The 12,305-nt window shown below is 44.6% G+C and overlaps 1 protein-coding gene across 1 annotated transcript; it reads right to left on the reverse strand.

Annotated features, from left to right (window-relative positions):
* Positions 1 to 337: 337 nt before the first annotated feature.
* On the reverse strand, positions 338 to 7,576 carry ppm1j (protein phosphatase, Mg2+/Mn2+ dependent, 1J). The gene is made up of 11 exons (XM_085925189.1): positions 7,430 to 7,576; positions 5,217 to 5,533; positions 4,016 to 4,130; positions 3,183 to 3,509; positions 2,968 to 3,080; positions 2,641 to 2,725; positions 2,281 to 2,399; positions 2,100 to 2,163; positions 1,804 to 1,911; positions 1,500 to 1,651; positions 338 to 1,313 (listed from the first exon to the last, which is right to left on the reverse strand). Exons 2-11 carry the CDS (start codon positions 5,522 to 5,524, stop codon positions 1,166 to 1,168), a joined length of 1,539 nt encoding a protein of 512 aa, XP_085781315.1. The 5' UTR covers positions 5,525 to 5,533; positions 7,430 to 7,576; the 3' UTR covers positions 338 to 1,165.
* Between the last annotated feature and the right edge of the window lie 4,729 nt (positions 7,577 to 12,305).

The following is a 12,305-nucleotide window of genomic DNA, read 5'->3' on the forward strand; positions in this document are numbered from 1 at the left end:
CACGTTTTGGGTATGCTTTAAATTTGAAAATAGAAATCATTATAAGAGCAGTTTTTTCCCAAGCACAAATTTTCAACATCTCACAGTACTCCACCACCTCCACCTCCAAAAATGACACCAAAATAAATGATCATGCAAAAATTTCTGTCACGCTTCCAGATTTTTCTTTCTCGTGTGGCTAAAGAGGGGCTTGATCAATACACGTGGGGCTGAAAAATAGGTTGAAATCTTGATCATCTCGAGGATATTATGCTAACGTAAAGCAACCTGAGTAACAAATGTGTCAGGATAAAATAAATATGAGTCCAAAGAGACAAATGGGAAAATTGTGATTTATTTTTAAAGAGGAAATGACATCATTCACATTTTAGTCGGTCTTCCTCAACACCTTCCTAAACAAGCACTTATGGATAAGAAAGGTAAAAAATAAAACATTTTCCGTACTCTTTAGAAATATATGGAGAATCTAAATAACCATCATAATGACGAAAAAAAAAATAGAAAGAGAGGTATATGGTACATTTAAGGTCATAATCCTCACACGGTGTGATAATACAAACGCTTTAGTCCTCTTTTAATAAGGCATGTGCGTGAATTTTATCACAGCTTACTATACCTAGACATTATTTACCTAAAATAACAAAAAACAATGATTCTGATCCTTCATGCTTAACATGAACATATGTGCAAACATTCTTCAAGTGCTGTCCTACCTTCACCACCAACAAAGGAGAATACAGACTGACAATGATTATGCGGTGCAGGAAAAGGTCCAATGACTTCAACCCCATGCTTCTTCTTTTTTCACATTTTCATTCCATCCTGGTGCCACCAAGGCATCTCTTTGGTTTCCTCACAATCTTGACGCTACAAAGAGGCTCGTTTATACAAACAGGGAATCACATCTCATCTGTGAGTGGTGTGAAGATAGATAGACAGACGCACAGTCCATGCTGAGGTTTTAAATTAGCTGCCCAGCCTTGAACGCTATGAGAAAGTAGATGCAAGGGTTAGGGTTCAATCTCACCGCCAACCATCGCCGACACCACTCAGGAGTTGTAGGGTCCAAAATATCTAGGAGTCCATCAAAGTGCTGAGTCTTCTTCTGTGGAGGGGGTGGGTGGGGTCGCCATTCATTTTTTGGAATCGGGTGTTGTCTCACGTCTCATGTCTCTGCCTCATATCCCGCCAGTGGGACAACGAACACGGTGATGTCGTCGCCCGAGCCCAGCCTGTCGTTGGGAAGCCGCCAGCCGCGCTCCTTCAGAACTCCTCGGGAGCGCATCAGCAGGTCCTGTGCCGCCAATGTGTACCTGCGGAAAACACGCACGTCCACCACTATAAATAATACAAATAACCGGCTTGCCCTGCACATGGGAAAGAAGAGTCATATCATGACGAAAAAAACGCTGTTGGTCTCTTCCTGGTCTAATCCAAACTAAATCTACATAAAGACCATTTGAGACCGAAGGCCATTTTGAAAGGCGCACAAGGTATACCTCATGGGCTCAGAAGGATCGCAAGACGCCAGGTAGGCCGAGACGGCATCTGCCACCTCCCTGTCCGTGGTTACGTCCCACAGTCCATCCGTGCCCATGACAAGGACGTCGTCTGGGCCGTGTTTGTTGTCATCGAAGTTGTAGACCTGCACCTGTGTCATAATTAATTCACATGGATTTATGAGATACATTCACATTACAAATGGATATGACAATGATCAATGAAGAGGTATAACTCTTGCGTTTAAAAAAAAAAAAAAATCTCTCTATATTTTTTACAGTATGTTTGAAGGTGTGTACTCACCTCAGGGACGCATGAGAGGAACGGCTTGATATAAATGTTGGAGCTATACACCTTCAAGTCGTGATCCCCCAACCCGCGAGTCACTCCGATAGTTGCCATGACCCGTGCCTGTTCAAAACACACACACACACGTCACTTAAGCTCGCCATACACATATAAATGTAGCATTTGATGCTCAGTTTTTGCCGAGCAGTTGTTCTGTGCTGCAGTGTTAAGCGTTTTCAAAAATGTGTTTTGCTTCAAAACGCCTGCAAAGCATCAAAGACCTGAAAGCGCTTTGAATCTAATTGACTTACCTTTTTACCTTCTCCATATATGAGCGGAAATTTCAGATCATCTTCAACGATTGTCTTGTATGCCCTGCAACAAAACAGCCCAAGCGACAATTGTCAATCAATCAATTCTAGTGGATATCCAGAAGTGAACCGTTGCTTGCCGTCATTGGAAGAAATGAGCTTGAATTAGAAAGTGGCTTACCAGCCACTCATGGTGTGGTCTCTGTATAGCATCTTCTTGCCCAGCTCGCAGTGCTGGATCCTGCGTGGGAACTCAATGTGAGTGAACTCGTTGCCCAGGAGCTCAGGCCTCAGGAAACCCTGCAAACAAACCGTCTTCAGCATGATGGTCCTGGATATTTGTTTGTTATAGTAAAAGTTGTTGCGCTATAAAGCGCTATATACGTAAATAAAGACGGAAAGAAAGAACATGAGAATTGCCACACAGAAACACACGAGTCAGGAACAGAAATTGTCATCAGAAATAACAAATCAGAAATAATAGTAAGCCTGCATCCAGAACAAGTACAAAGTGAATGGATGCCAAACGGGGGTACCGTACCAAATACTGTAGCCGTTGTCTCTCGGACTCTGGTGTAAACTCGTTGGTCATGGGAACAATTTCCTTATTCCGGATTATTATAGCCCTGCAGAAAATCCAAAATTTTACAACAAATGTTCATTTTTTCACATTATAGACGCTAGGCTTTTTTAACCCATCAAATTGGAATAAAAATATACATTTCTACCTGTACTATACATTCCCCCAAAAAATATGAAGGTAAAAATGACACATTTTTCCCTTTTAACCACTCAATATTACAAAAGTGTACTTTATCAATCAAGCAATCAATAAAGAGGAAATAACTCTCTCCCCTGAAGATCTCACCTGCTATCTCCAGCATTGGCCACATAGAGTTTGCCCATTAGATGTATGGCAGCTAAGGCACAACAGCCACCAGAAATAGCGTAGGACGCTTTCTCCTTTTCGATCAGGTCATCCTGAAATAAAGCCATGCAAATAAATAAAAACCTCAGAAGGATCATCCAATTTTCACTCCACTCTCAATGGCACAGGCAAAAAAATACAAATAAATAATTCACCATCTGCTTGAAGGCGGTCTCAATGACACCCATCACCAAGCTCTCCAGGCTGACGACCTTCTCCATGTGGTAGCGCACCGCCGAATCGCTGACGGCGTCAGGCTCCTCCGAGTCCTGCGCTGCCCCTTTCTTGACTTCGGCCTGGTAGGGGCTGCCATTCTTGGCTAAGCAAATGGGCGGCGGCGCTCCCCCCGTCAGCAAGTGGAAGATCTCGCCCAGCCGGTCCCGGATGAGGCGGTGGAGCAACTTGGAGGCCATGATGGCGGCACCAGAACCGGCGTGTCCATCAAAGACGCCCCAGAAGTAAAGGGGAATCCCTGGGCCATCCTGGGAAAAAAAAAAAAAAACGTCAAATTTCCCAACTACTTTTAAAAGCTTATTAAGCTGCTTGAGATTGTTGACATCGTGAACTTTTGAAGACAAGCTTTGCATGTCAGACAGGAGCTACAGTAAGTTTAGCCTGGGTTGTCAGTGGAAAGCATGGGTAGTCTTCTTTGCATTTTAATACGTACCGCTTTTGGCCATTTACTTTTAGAGTTTCACAATTTTGAAATGATACTGAGTTTGGGGATCACAGTTTGTGATGTATTCATGGTACAATTTAAATTATTCATAAAGGAAATTCGAAACTATTACATTTTTTGCTATTCATGGCATTGCTCAGGATTTGTATTTTTTTGGCACCACTTTTGCCTAAAAGTGACTTTGCCATCTGAACAATACAGTGCACACTAAAAATGATGAGCAAATGTCGCTTGGCAGACTCTTTTGCTCACGTGCCTGCTCTCAGGCTACTGATCGGATGTCGTGACTGAAGTTTGCCCTTGGCTCACCCCGTTGTCCTCCAGCAAAGTGGAGTTGCGCTGTTTGCCGCTGGACTTTCTCACATACAGCTTCTCACAGGAGGCCTGGTCCTCGTTCAGCATGCTCTTGCCGGCATTGATCACCCTGGTGCAGAAAAGCCACAAGCATGAAACAGAATCACAAAAATATTTTGCCCAGCAAGGGGAAAAAGTTATGTCCCAAGGGGAACTTGCAAAATGATTCATTATGAGCCTGTGCCATGATTACATTGTATCGGTGCATCATCGACTGTTGTAGCGTGAAATCTAATGACATCTTTCACATCTCATTTGAACCTCCAGCCTGTCGCACAACTCCGCTAATTCATGTATTGGCTTCACACAGACAGAGGATTAGGAATATTCACTCAAGCAAACTAAACACATTGAGACCAGCCCCTCGAGAAGAACCCCCCCCAAAAAAGAAATCCAAACAAAAGGAAATTCAAACACAAATCTCCAACCGCTGGCTTTCCAAAGAGTTTAGCTGATCACAGAAGAGCCTGATATGGGAGAGACCCAAATGGCCAAATCCAACAAATCTGGATTATATTTTTTCCCTCATTTTTCCTTTCTTTCTAATCAGTTGAAAGCAGTGGACTGGCACTGCGGGGATGCTGCACATTAGGACTAATGGCAAGGGAGACTTAAAGGTTTCATGATAGTCATTTAAACTTTGCTGTCAAGGCCAAAACATGTGAGGCACTTTGGCATGCAACCAACACAGAGACACACTTTTCTCTATTACAACCTGCAGCCCCGCCTGACAATTGCTTGGGTGTTATTCGGACATTTTTACCATATATCCCCCCTAAAATGTGGCAATGGTTCTGAGAGTTCAGGGGGGGGGCGAGTAATTTTGCAAGGTAGTATGAGCCTGATGCTGACGCCATCATATGCTGGTTGTAGAAGCTTCATACCCCAGGGTGTGAGTGTAAACATTGACAGAAGAAGCTAATGAGTGGAGCTGAGGGGAAGAAGCTCTGCGGCGGAACCAGGAGGAGTCCTGTGCAGCAGCATTTGATTTTAGTGGCTGCTGCAGATGCGGCAGGGCTCTGCGATCTGGTGATCACCCTGCACCAGCGCTTATCACATGCGAACGTCCAAAACGCTCGTGCGTGTGCTGAAAGCGCCAAAATAATAATAAGAAAAAAAAAAAACAAGCCCAAATGGACGCCACTCAGGCACTCACTCGGCGTATCCGGTGTGCCAGGGGAGCCTGCTGCCTCGCTTGAGCGTCAGCACCGGCCGCGATGCGTGCTCGGTGGAGTACTGCAGCAGCTCCGGGGTGAGCTCCAAGAAATCTGGCCGCCCGTAGGGGAAGCGCGGCGGCAGGCCGTCAGCTCCCCCGGACTCCGCGCCGCCGCCTCCACCTCCACCGTGATGGTTGTGATGATGATGGTGGTGTTGGTGTTGGTGGTGGTGATGGTGGCCGTGGGGCATCATCCCTCCCACCAGCGTGGACATGGCGCTTTTCACTTTGCTGATCATCGTAGGCATCGATTCGTGCTACGCACAAGAAACACAAAATAAAAGAATCAAACAAAAAGGAGAGAAAGCAAAGGGTTCGCACTAGGGAGGCGAACGGAAGACGCAGTCAATGACGAGGAGCATTTCAGGAAGCGATCTCTCTTTTTTTTTTTCCCCCTCCCCTCCTCTGTGCACCCATGTGACGATCAGGCGGCGTTTGCCTCATTCACAACCCCCACCGAAAAAAAATAAAATGAAAAATCTCCCGATACTTATGAGTACGCACATCAACCACCATAAATAGGCATATGTATTGCATTCGGGGCGGTTTTGTACACGTCACATGTCTCCAGTCACTAGTTTCCAACATAATCTTTGTATAACTGCAAATATTGTTCGGAAAAATAATCTAAAAAAAATCAAACAGGCCAATTCAGTTGTGGTTCTTGCACATAGGTTCGGCTGGTTGATCTCACACATATAGGATCAAATGATGTTTATTCGAGCTGACTATATGTTGAGGTGACCTAACAGGGCATTATTATCTAAGGGCATAATCCATTTCTCTCTCTTATCTCTTGATTATAAGAGCCTGTTGTGATTCCATCTGTCATCAAGGTGCATTCAAACAAGGTATTTTCATTTAAATGTCATCTATTTAATCCCACTTCATTTGTATTTCTTTTTATTTCAATTCATGTCGCTATTTAGTTTTGTTGTTGTATTGTTATCAACAGTCTTTTTATTATTATTTTTTTTGCAACGTAAGTGACTTGATTGAGCTTGCACCATGCGACTTGTCCACTAGATGGACTTCAAGTACTGCTCTTCTTTGTCCTCCGTTATTTTCTGTGGTCATGTATTTGCTCTTTGTCGCTTCATCACCTGCTTCACTTCATGTTTTTAATCCTTTTGATATTCGTCACCACTTTCTCCATTGTTGACGTTTTTTTTTTTTGTAGCTGCCTTTACCTTTGTGTTCTTCGTGGCTGACTTCTTGGCCATATGCATCTTCTTGTCATCTTCAGCCACAGTTTGTACTGTGTTTTTGTAGATGATTTGTATTTGTTCATTGTTGTCCATCACCTGACTCAACCTCAGCAACGTTTGATTACAGTTGTCTACCCTCTTTAGAGACCGGGCCGAGACGGCTGCTCCTTTTCCGGCTCGATTGATAAAAAGCCATTAAGGGCTCATGTGGGACAAAGGTCGGCAAAAGATCATAAAGCCTTGATGTAGCGGCCTCTAGCCGAGTGTCTGCGGCGGAAGAAGAATAACTGTCCCAGCAGCTGCGGACCTGTTGGACTAACTGAGGGCATTAAGCGGCGTTTCCTCTGCATTATTGATGGCTCGCTCCATTCCTGAGGCCATTATGCCTCCTATTTTCCCTGCCTTCCTACCGTCCGTCCCACATGTCTTCAGACACAACAATGAAGGCAAGCGAGGGTTCAGGGGGAGGCTTTGAACAGCTCCCTGCCGTGTGCTGTTATTTTAAGCAGAACCGCTGGAATTGACGTCCACCCCGCCCGCATTTACTTTTGGACAAGGCCAAGTCATCGTATAACAGCAAAACAAATGAAAAGTGACAGATTGTACATTTTTACATGCAATCGACATTTTTTGACGGAGCCCTTGTCCCGGTCAGTTCCCGAGCTTTTGGGTCTTTGGTGGCATCTTTGCTGAGGAAAGCTTCAACCGGAAAAAGACAAACAAAAGAACTGAAGGAGATGTGATTCCAAGTGTTGCAAATGCTTCAAATGAGGGGTTCAGAGACCAAAGCCTTTCCTTTTCATTGTAACACCCAAATGACCACAGCTACCTTGTGACTCATCTCTGGCTGCCACATCCATCCGTGGTGGGCGCTAGCTCACAAAACAGAAAAGCGAGCCCCGGCGGCTTCTGCTATCTGTGCTCGCACAGCTGGAGACTCCTCACCTCAAGGCCGACCTCATCCTGTCAGATGATTTAATGAGCGGCGTCCGTGTCACAAAGTCCGGTGTCAGGGAATGACGAGTGGGTCCGCACAATGCACCAAAGATTAATGAGGTCATCTCTTTGCTCTGTGAGCGCTTGACAGAGAGGATGGTGGGAAATATGATGTTCTTTGGGAATCATATCATGACAGACAGAAATAGAATCAAAAGAGCAGCTTTCCAATTATTGAAGTGTGTAGCATTGATTGGTTTACCCGGCCGGGTCAATGCTAACGTCCTGACATTCTTTGTCGTGCATCCTCCCAGCATTTGGGTATTCATCTCTGTGGGTTTCCATCCAGGATGACTACAGCTCACAGGGTGTTAGCAAAAAAAAAAAAAAAAAACATTCATCATAATAAAAAAGAAAAGGTCGGTCAAAGTCAAGAGCGTATGCGACACAGTATGAGCCATTGTGTGAAATATGGAAAATAAAAGCAAAATTAGTGGAGGGAAGAGTTCCTGGCGCTAATGCTGGAGGAGAGAGTTGACCACGCACGCAGCTTCCGTTGCTGTGCTTATGTCTCAGACAGCAGTTAGTGCATGAAACACTTTGAAAAGTCTTAACTCCATATAACATTCCATGACCACATCATTTGCTAGCCTAGAGCGAGGATCCCACCGTAGGGCCGAGTTCAAACATTTTCCCTCCTCTTCCATCAAAGTCAGCAAAGTCTTAAATTGTCCAAAGTCTTTCACAGATCATCCGGCCTCTTTTTATTGGGTGTTATCATGCAAAAAAAGGGAAGGTAGCATGCCACATGAAAAGGAAGGGGATACAATAAGATTGACCAAAGTGTGTCTCATGGAGACAAAAGACTGTTTCACTCACCCAAACAATGAGAAGCTGTTGCCATATAATCCTCCTCAACAAGCCTGGAGGTGAGGTCAATCAGCTCCCTCCCTGACCTCACCACAGGGGGACGCTACAACACCGGCACACACGCTCATTGCTGTTCGTGGTACAGCGTGATGACTCCGGCGTCTCTCATCAGCCGTCGGACGCCTCCAGTCCAAATCATTCTTCCGACCAGAGGAAGACGCAGCTCCAAAGAAAATACAACCGCAACGATGGAGGATTGTTGTCCTATCATTTGTTCTATTGCGTGCCAAATGGCAAAAAGCATGCGTGACGGCTGAGCGTTTGCACAAGACGCTCGGAAGCGCCAGAAGATGAGAAGTTGAGGAGCCGCAACTTTTATCACTTTCAAGTCCGCTCGCTGCCTCTCGCCTCCATCCTACTTGCACCGAGCGGTGGATTGTTTGTGCGCGTGTGGAGAACAGCACGGCAACACAAACTGAGTGAGTGCATCGTTTCACACCAAGGTTATGTTTTTTGGAGCCGAGGGGAAATTGCTTTTTCTCCAACAACAACAAAAAGATGATGTCTGGCTGGGTTTTGTGGTTGAAAATGGAGAATAAATGAAATCTCGGGATTAATTGACATCACGACGTCAGGTAGGACGCGCCTCACTCTTAATTGCATTTGAATGAAGTTCATGCGTGTAGTATAATTTTTTTTTTTTATGGATCCGACACATAGAAAATACAATACATGTCCACTGATAATCGTGATTTCAATAGTGGTGCATTTGTGCAGCATCTCTATTTGGATGCACAAAAAAATACTCTTCTGTCTTGCCTGCACTCCATCCATGCCCAAGTCGTGATACGTGATCTTCAGCTCAAATGGCAAGAGAGAGGGAAAGACCCCCCTACACACACACACACACACACACACACACACACACACACACACACACACACACACACACACACACACACACACACACACACACACACACACACACACCTTCCCCTATTTACACCTCTTATCGCCTCAATATCAAAGGGTGCAGATACTTTTGTCAAACAAGATATGATGCGCAAGAGTACATCCCATTTGTGCATCATCTACAAAGCCATGCAGAGGTTGTTACTCAGAGATGCTTCATGGCTGCTGGAGGAGCGTGAACAAATAAGAGAGTGAGGGAAAAAAAGAAAAAAAAAACTTCAGGTCCACATTTGTCACAGGTCCGGATGGCATGCCAATGATCAGACCGGTGGTATCCTTTGAAATGAGCATACTGCGTCATTTAACATGACATCACACAGCGGCTTCTTTTACCAATACATGGTGAGGGATACGCCCACTCGGTGGAGGTAAAAAGCTTAAGCGCAGAGAGGCTATGGTCAAACTTTTCTTTTGAAATGATTTACTCAAAGTGAATAAAACACGGTCTTTCACAATATGTTGTGTTCCGAACGATACGTTTCCATATGTTACAATAAGCAACGATACAATATGTTATCATAAGTTAAGTTAAAATATGGTACGTAATGATGCGGAACATTATAAGATGATGACCTTTTTTTGATCCATTTTAAAATTCATTCTGATGAGGTACGGTAATGCCACGTTAGGTCCGTCAGATGTTACGTACAATGTTATGTTCTGTTGTCATCTGTAACAATGCCTTCTTTTTTCCTGATTCTTTACTATGAGGTGGCATCATGCTATGCTAGTAAGCTACATTACAACATGCTATGTTATTTTACAATTCTTGAGGTACAATTGAGGTGAGCTCCCATATCACAATTGTATGATTCATTATGATTGATGAGATTTCAGTTATTTTACGCTGCAATAATGAACAATTTGTTAAAAGGAAGTTTTAAACACATCCAAACCTACGAAACACTTTTTAAATCACACTGTAAACATATTTCAATACAAAGACTCTAATTGCAAGCCTAAAATGTATCTCTTCAAGGTGTTGCTCAGTCTGTGTGTGAGTGTCTGTGCGTGAGCTGTGGCTCACAGCAGCTCTTATATGAGCGTTTACAAAAGCGTTCACAAAGCAAACACGCGCTTCGTTCAGTTCCCCTTTGTGCAAATTTTGAACGAGTTCATGAACTTTCATTTCAAGTCAATCCTCTGCTAACTTTGGGGATAAATTTGTCCCGATGACGTTCTCTCTTGAATGGCAGTTGCCACCCTCAGGCAGGTGAAACATCCATCCATCCATTCATTTGCCAGACGCCTTTGGGATTAAGGCCAGTTGAGGCTATTATTTTTGCAGTGTTGCTATGTTTTATTGTCTTCAAGACTCCCTGTCTCCCATCCATGTGTTCACCTTGTTCCTGTAACTGACATCCTTTTTGACAACTGTTGTGCGGTCAGCTGTTTCTTCCCCCGTTCCCCTCCCCTCCTGTCCTCTCTAGCTCTCCCCTCAATTAGCGCTATCATCGCATTTCTTCCTGCAGAGAGCGCATGGTAATAACCTTACACGCCTATTGCGGGCTGATGCAATTCAGCGGTGATTAATTGAAGTCTCAGAGAGTCCGAAGAGGCGTACATCTTTCCTTTTCTCCCCCCCACCCCTTTCCGCCGCCTCGCCTCGCCCCGCCCCGCCCCGCCCCTTGGCTGACAGGAGAGCCATTATATTGTTTTATAGATGGCCATCAGTAGCCCTTGAAGCTGCCTGCGGCCCACTGTTGTCCTGGAGGCTTTTATTGTGCCGCATTATTGGCTGGCGTTGCTGACAGGCGGAGCAAAGGCCACCCTGGGATTAGTGGAGATGGGGGGAGGGGGGGGGGGGCTAGAGTGACAGCTAGTGAGTGACAATCACCAGTATAGTTCAGTGTGAGTGTTGTGGTGTGAGCTGCGGCCAACAGCAGCTACTTGCGAGCATTCTCCTTTTAAATGTTCTTTTTTGGAACGGTTTCTGCTGAAGTATGTTTATACCGTACATATTTTGTGAGCATTTCTCTCTTTCATTATCAATGTGCCAAGGCCAAAAACCTTCGACTAAAAATCTGTACTGATCTCCAATTCACAGTGATGCAACACTGCCATCTACAGGTGTTTCTTAGGTTGTTGTTTTTTAAAGCAGAAATTCCAAAGATAAACTGGGTGAGAACCTCGTCCATACATAGGCAGTGAAAAATGCGCATGACCAAACATGGGCGGCAGTAGACAATTGGACTACAGATGATAAATACAGCAGTGACCGAGCTTTTTTCCCTTTCGAGTCACTCGAGCGGCCGTATATCAGGAATTTGCATTGACAGAAAATTTGCTCGCAACAAAAAATAAAGCAACGTCGCATTTTCTAAATGGAAGTAATTAAGGTTCCACTGAAAACATCACAACATATATAACTATAGGTGGCAATAGAAAATCACAATTTCCAGACAGTGGCAAAGATGATGGACAGCAAGCGTACCCTCGCCAGTACAGCGAGGTTAACATATCTGCAGGCATTGACAAACAAATTTCAGCATTCAGAAAGAAAAGACAGCCAGGATTGCAATTTTCACTTTTTAAAAAGCAACCTTGGCGCTACAAACCAATGCTGTCGGCAGGCGCCTGCTTGAAATGCATGAGCCACCGGGAGAGGAGGAGGAGGAGGAGGAGGACGGCTAGGATGAAGAGGCTCGTCTGGAGTTTTTAAGGAGCCACCGCAGGCTGTATTTGTGTTTGCGCTTTCAGATCGATAGATCGTCACGCGGGCGTGTGTGTTTTGGCGAGCGGGAGACGAAAACAATGCACGGAAGCACTTCATCACCTGAATATCATATATGCTGGAATCCAATTAGGATAGTGTTTGATTACTTTTCAGTCTTCTCTTCAGCATGTACTCAACAGTCAGTTGAATCACTTCATGCCGAAGCGGTCTGTTCCAATACTTGTGTTTGCAGCAGCAGTAGCACAACAAGCTAAATATCATCTTCCTCCATTTTTTCGTCACGCTCACGCCAGTCATCTGTGTACCATAAAAAGTCGGCCCATGATTGGGCCCAATTTGGGAACGTGTTCTGCTAGGTTAATGTGT

The sequence above is a fragment of the Syngnathus leptorhynchus genome, chromosome 11, assembly GCF_054491065.1.
Source record: "Syngnathus leptorhynchus isolate UIUO chromosome 11, UIUO_Slep, whole genome shotgun sequence".
NCBI classification, from domain to species: Eukaryota; Metazoa; Chordata; class Actinopteri; order Syngnathiformes; family Syngnathidae; genus Syngnathus; species Syngnathus leptorhynchus.

Coding starts and splice junctions, on each gene's coding strand:
- ppm1j (XM_085925189.1), bottom strand. CDS start 5,524: ATGCCTACGATGATCAGCAAAGTGAAAAGCGCCATGTCCACGCTGGTG. Junction 1,652..1,803: donor TCCTCTCATGCGTCCCTGAG/GTGAGTACACAC, acceptor ATTATGACACAG/GTGCAGGTCTACAACTTCGA. Junction 1,314..1,499: donor GATCCTTCTGAGCCCATGAG/GTATACCTTGTG, acceptor TGTTTTCCGCAG/GTACACATTGGCGGCACAGG.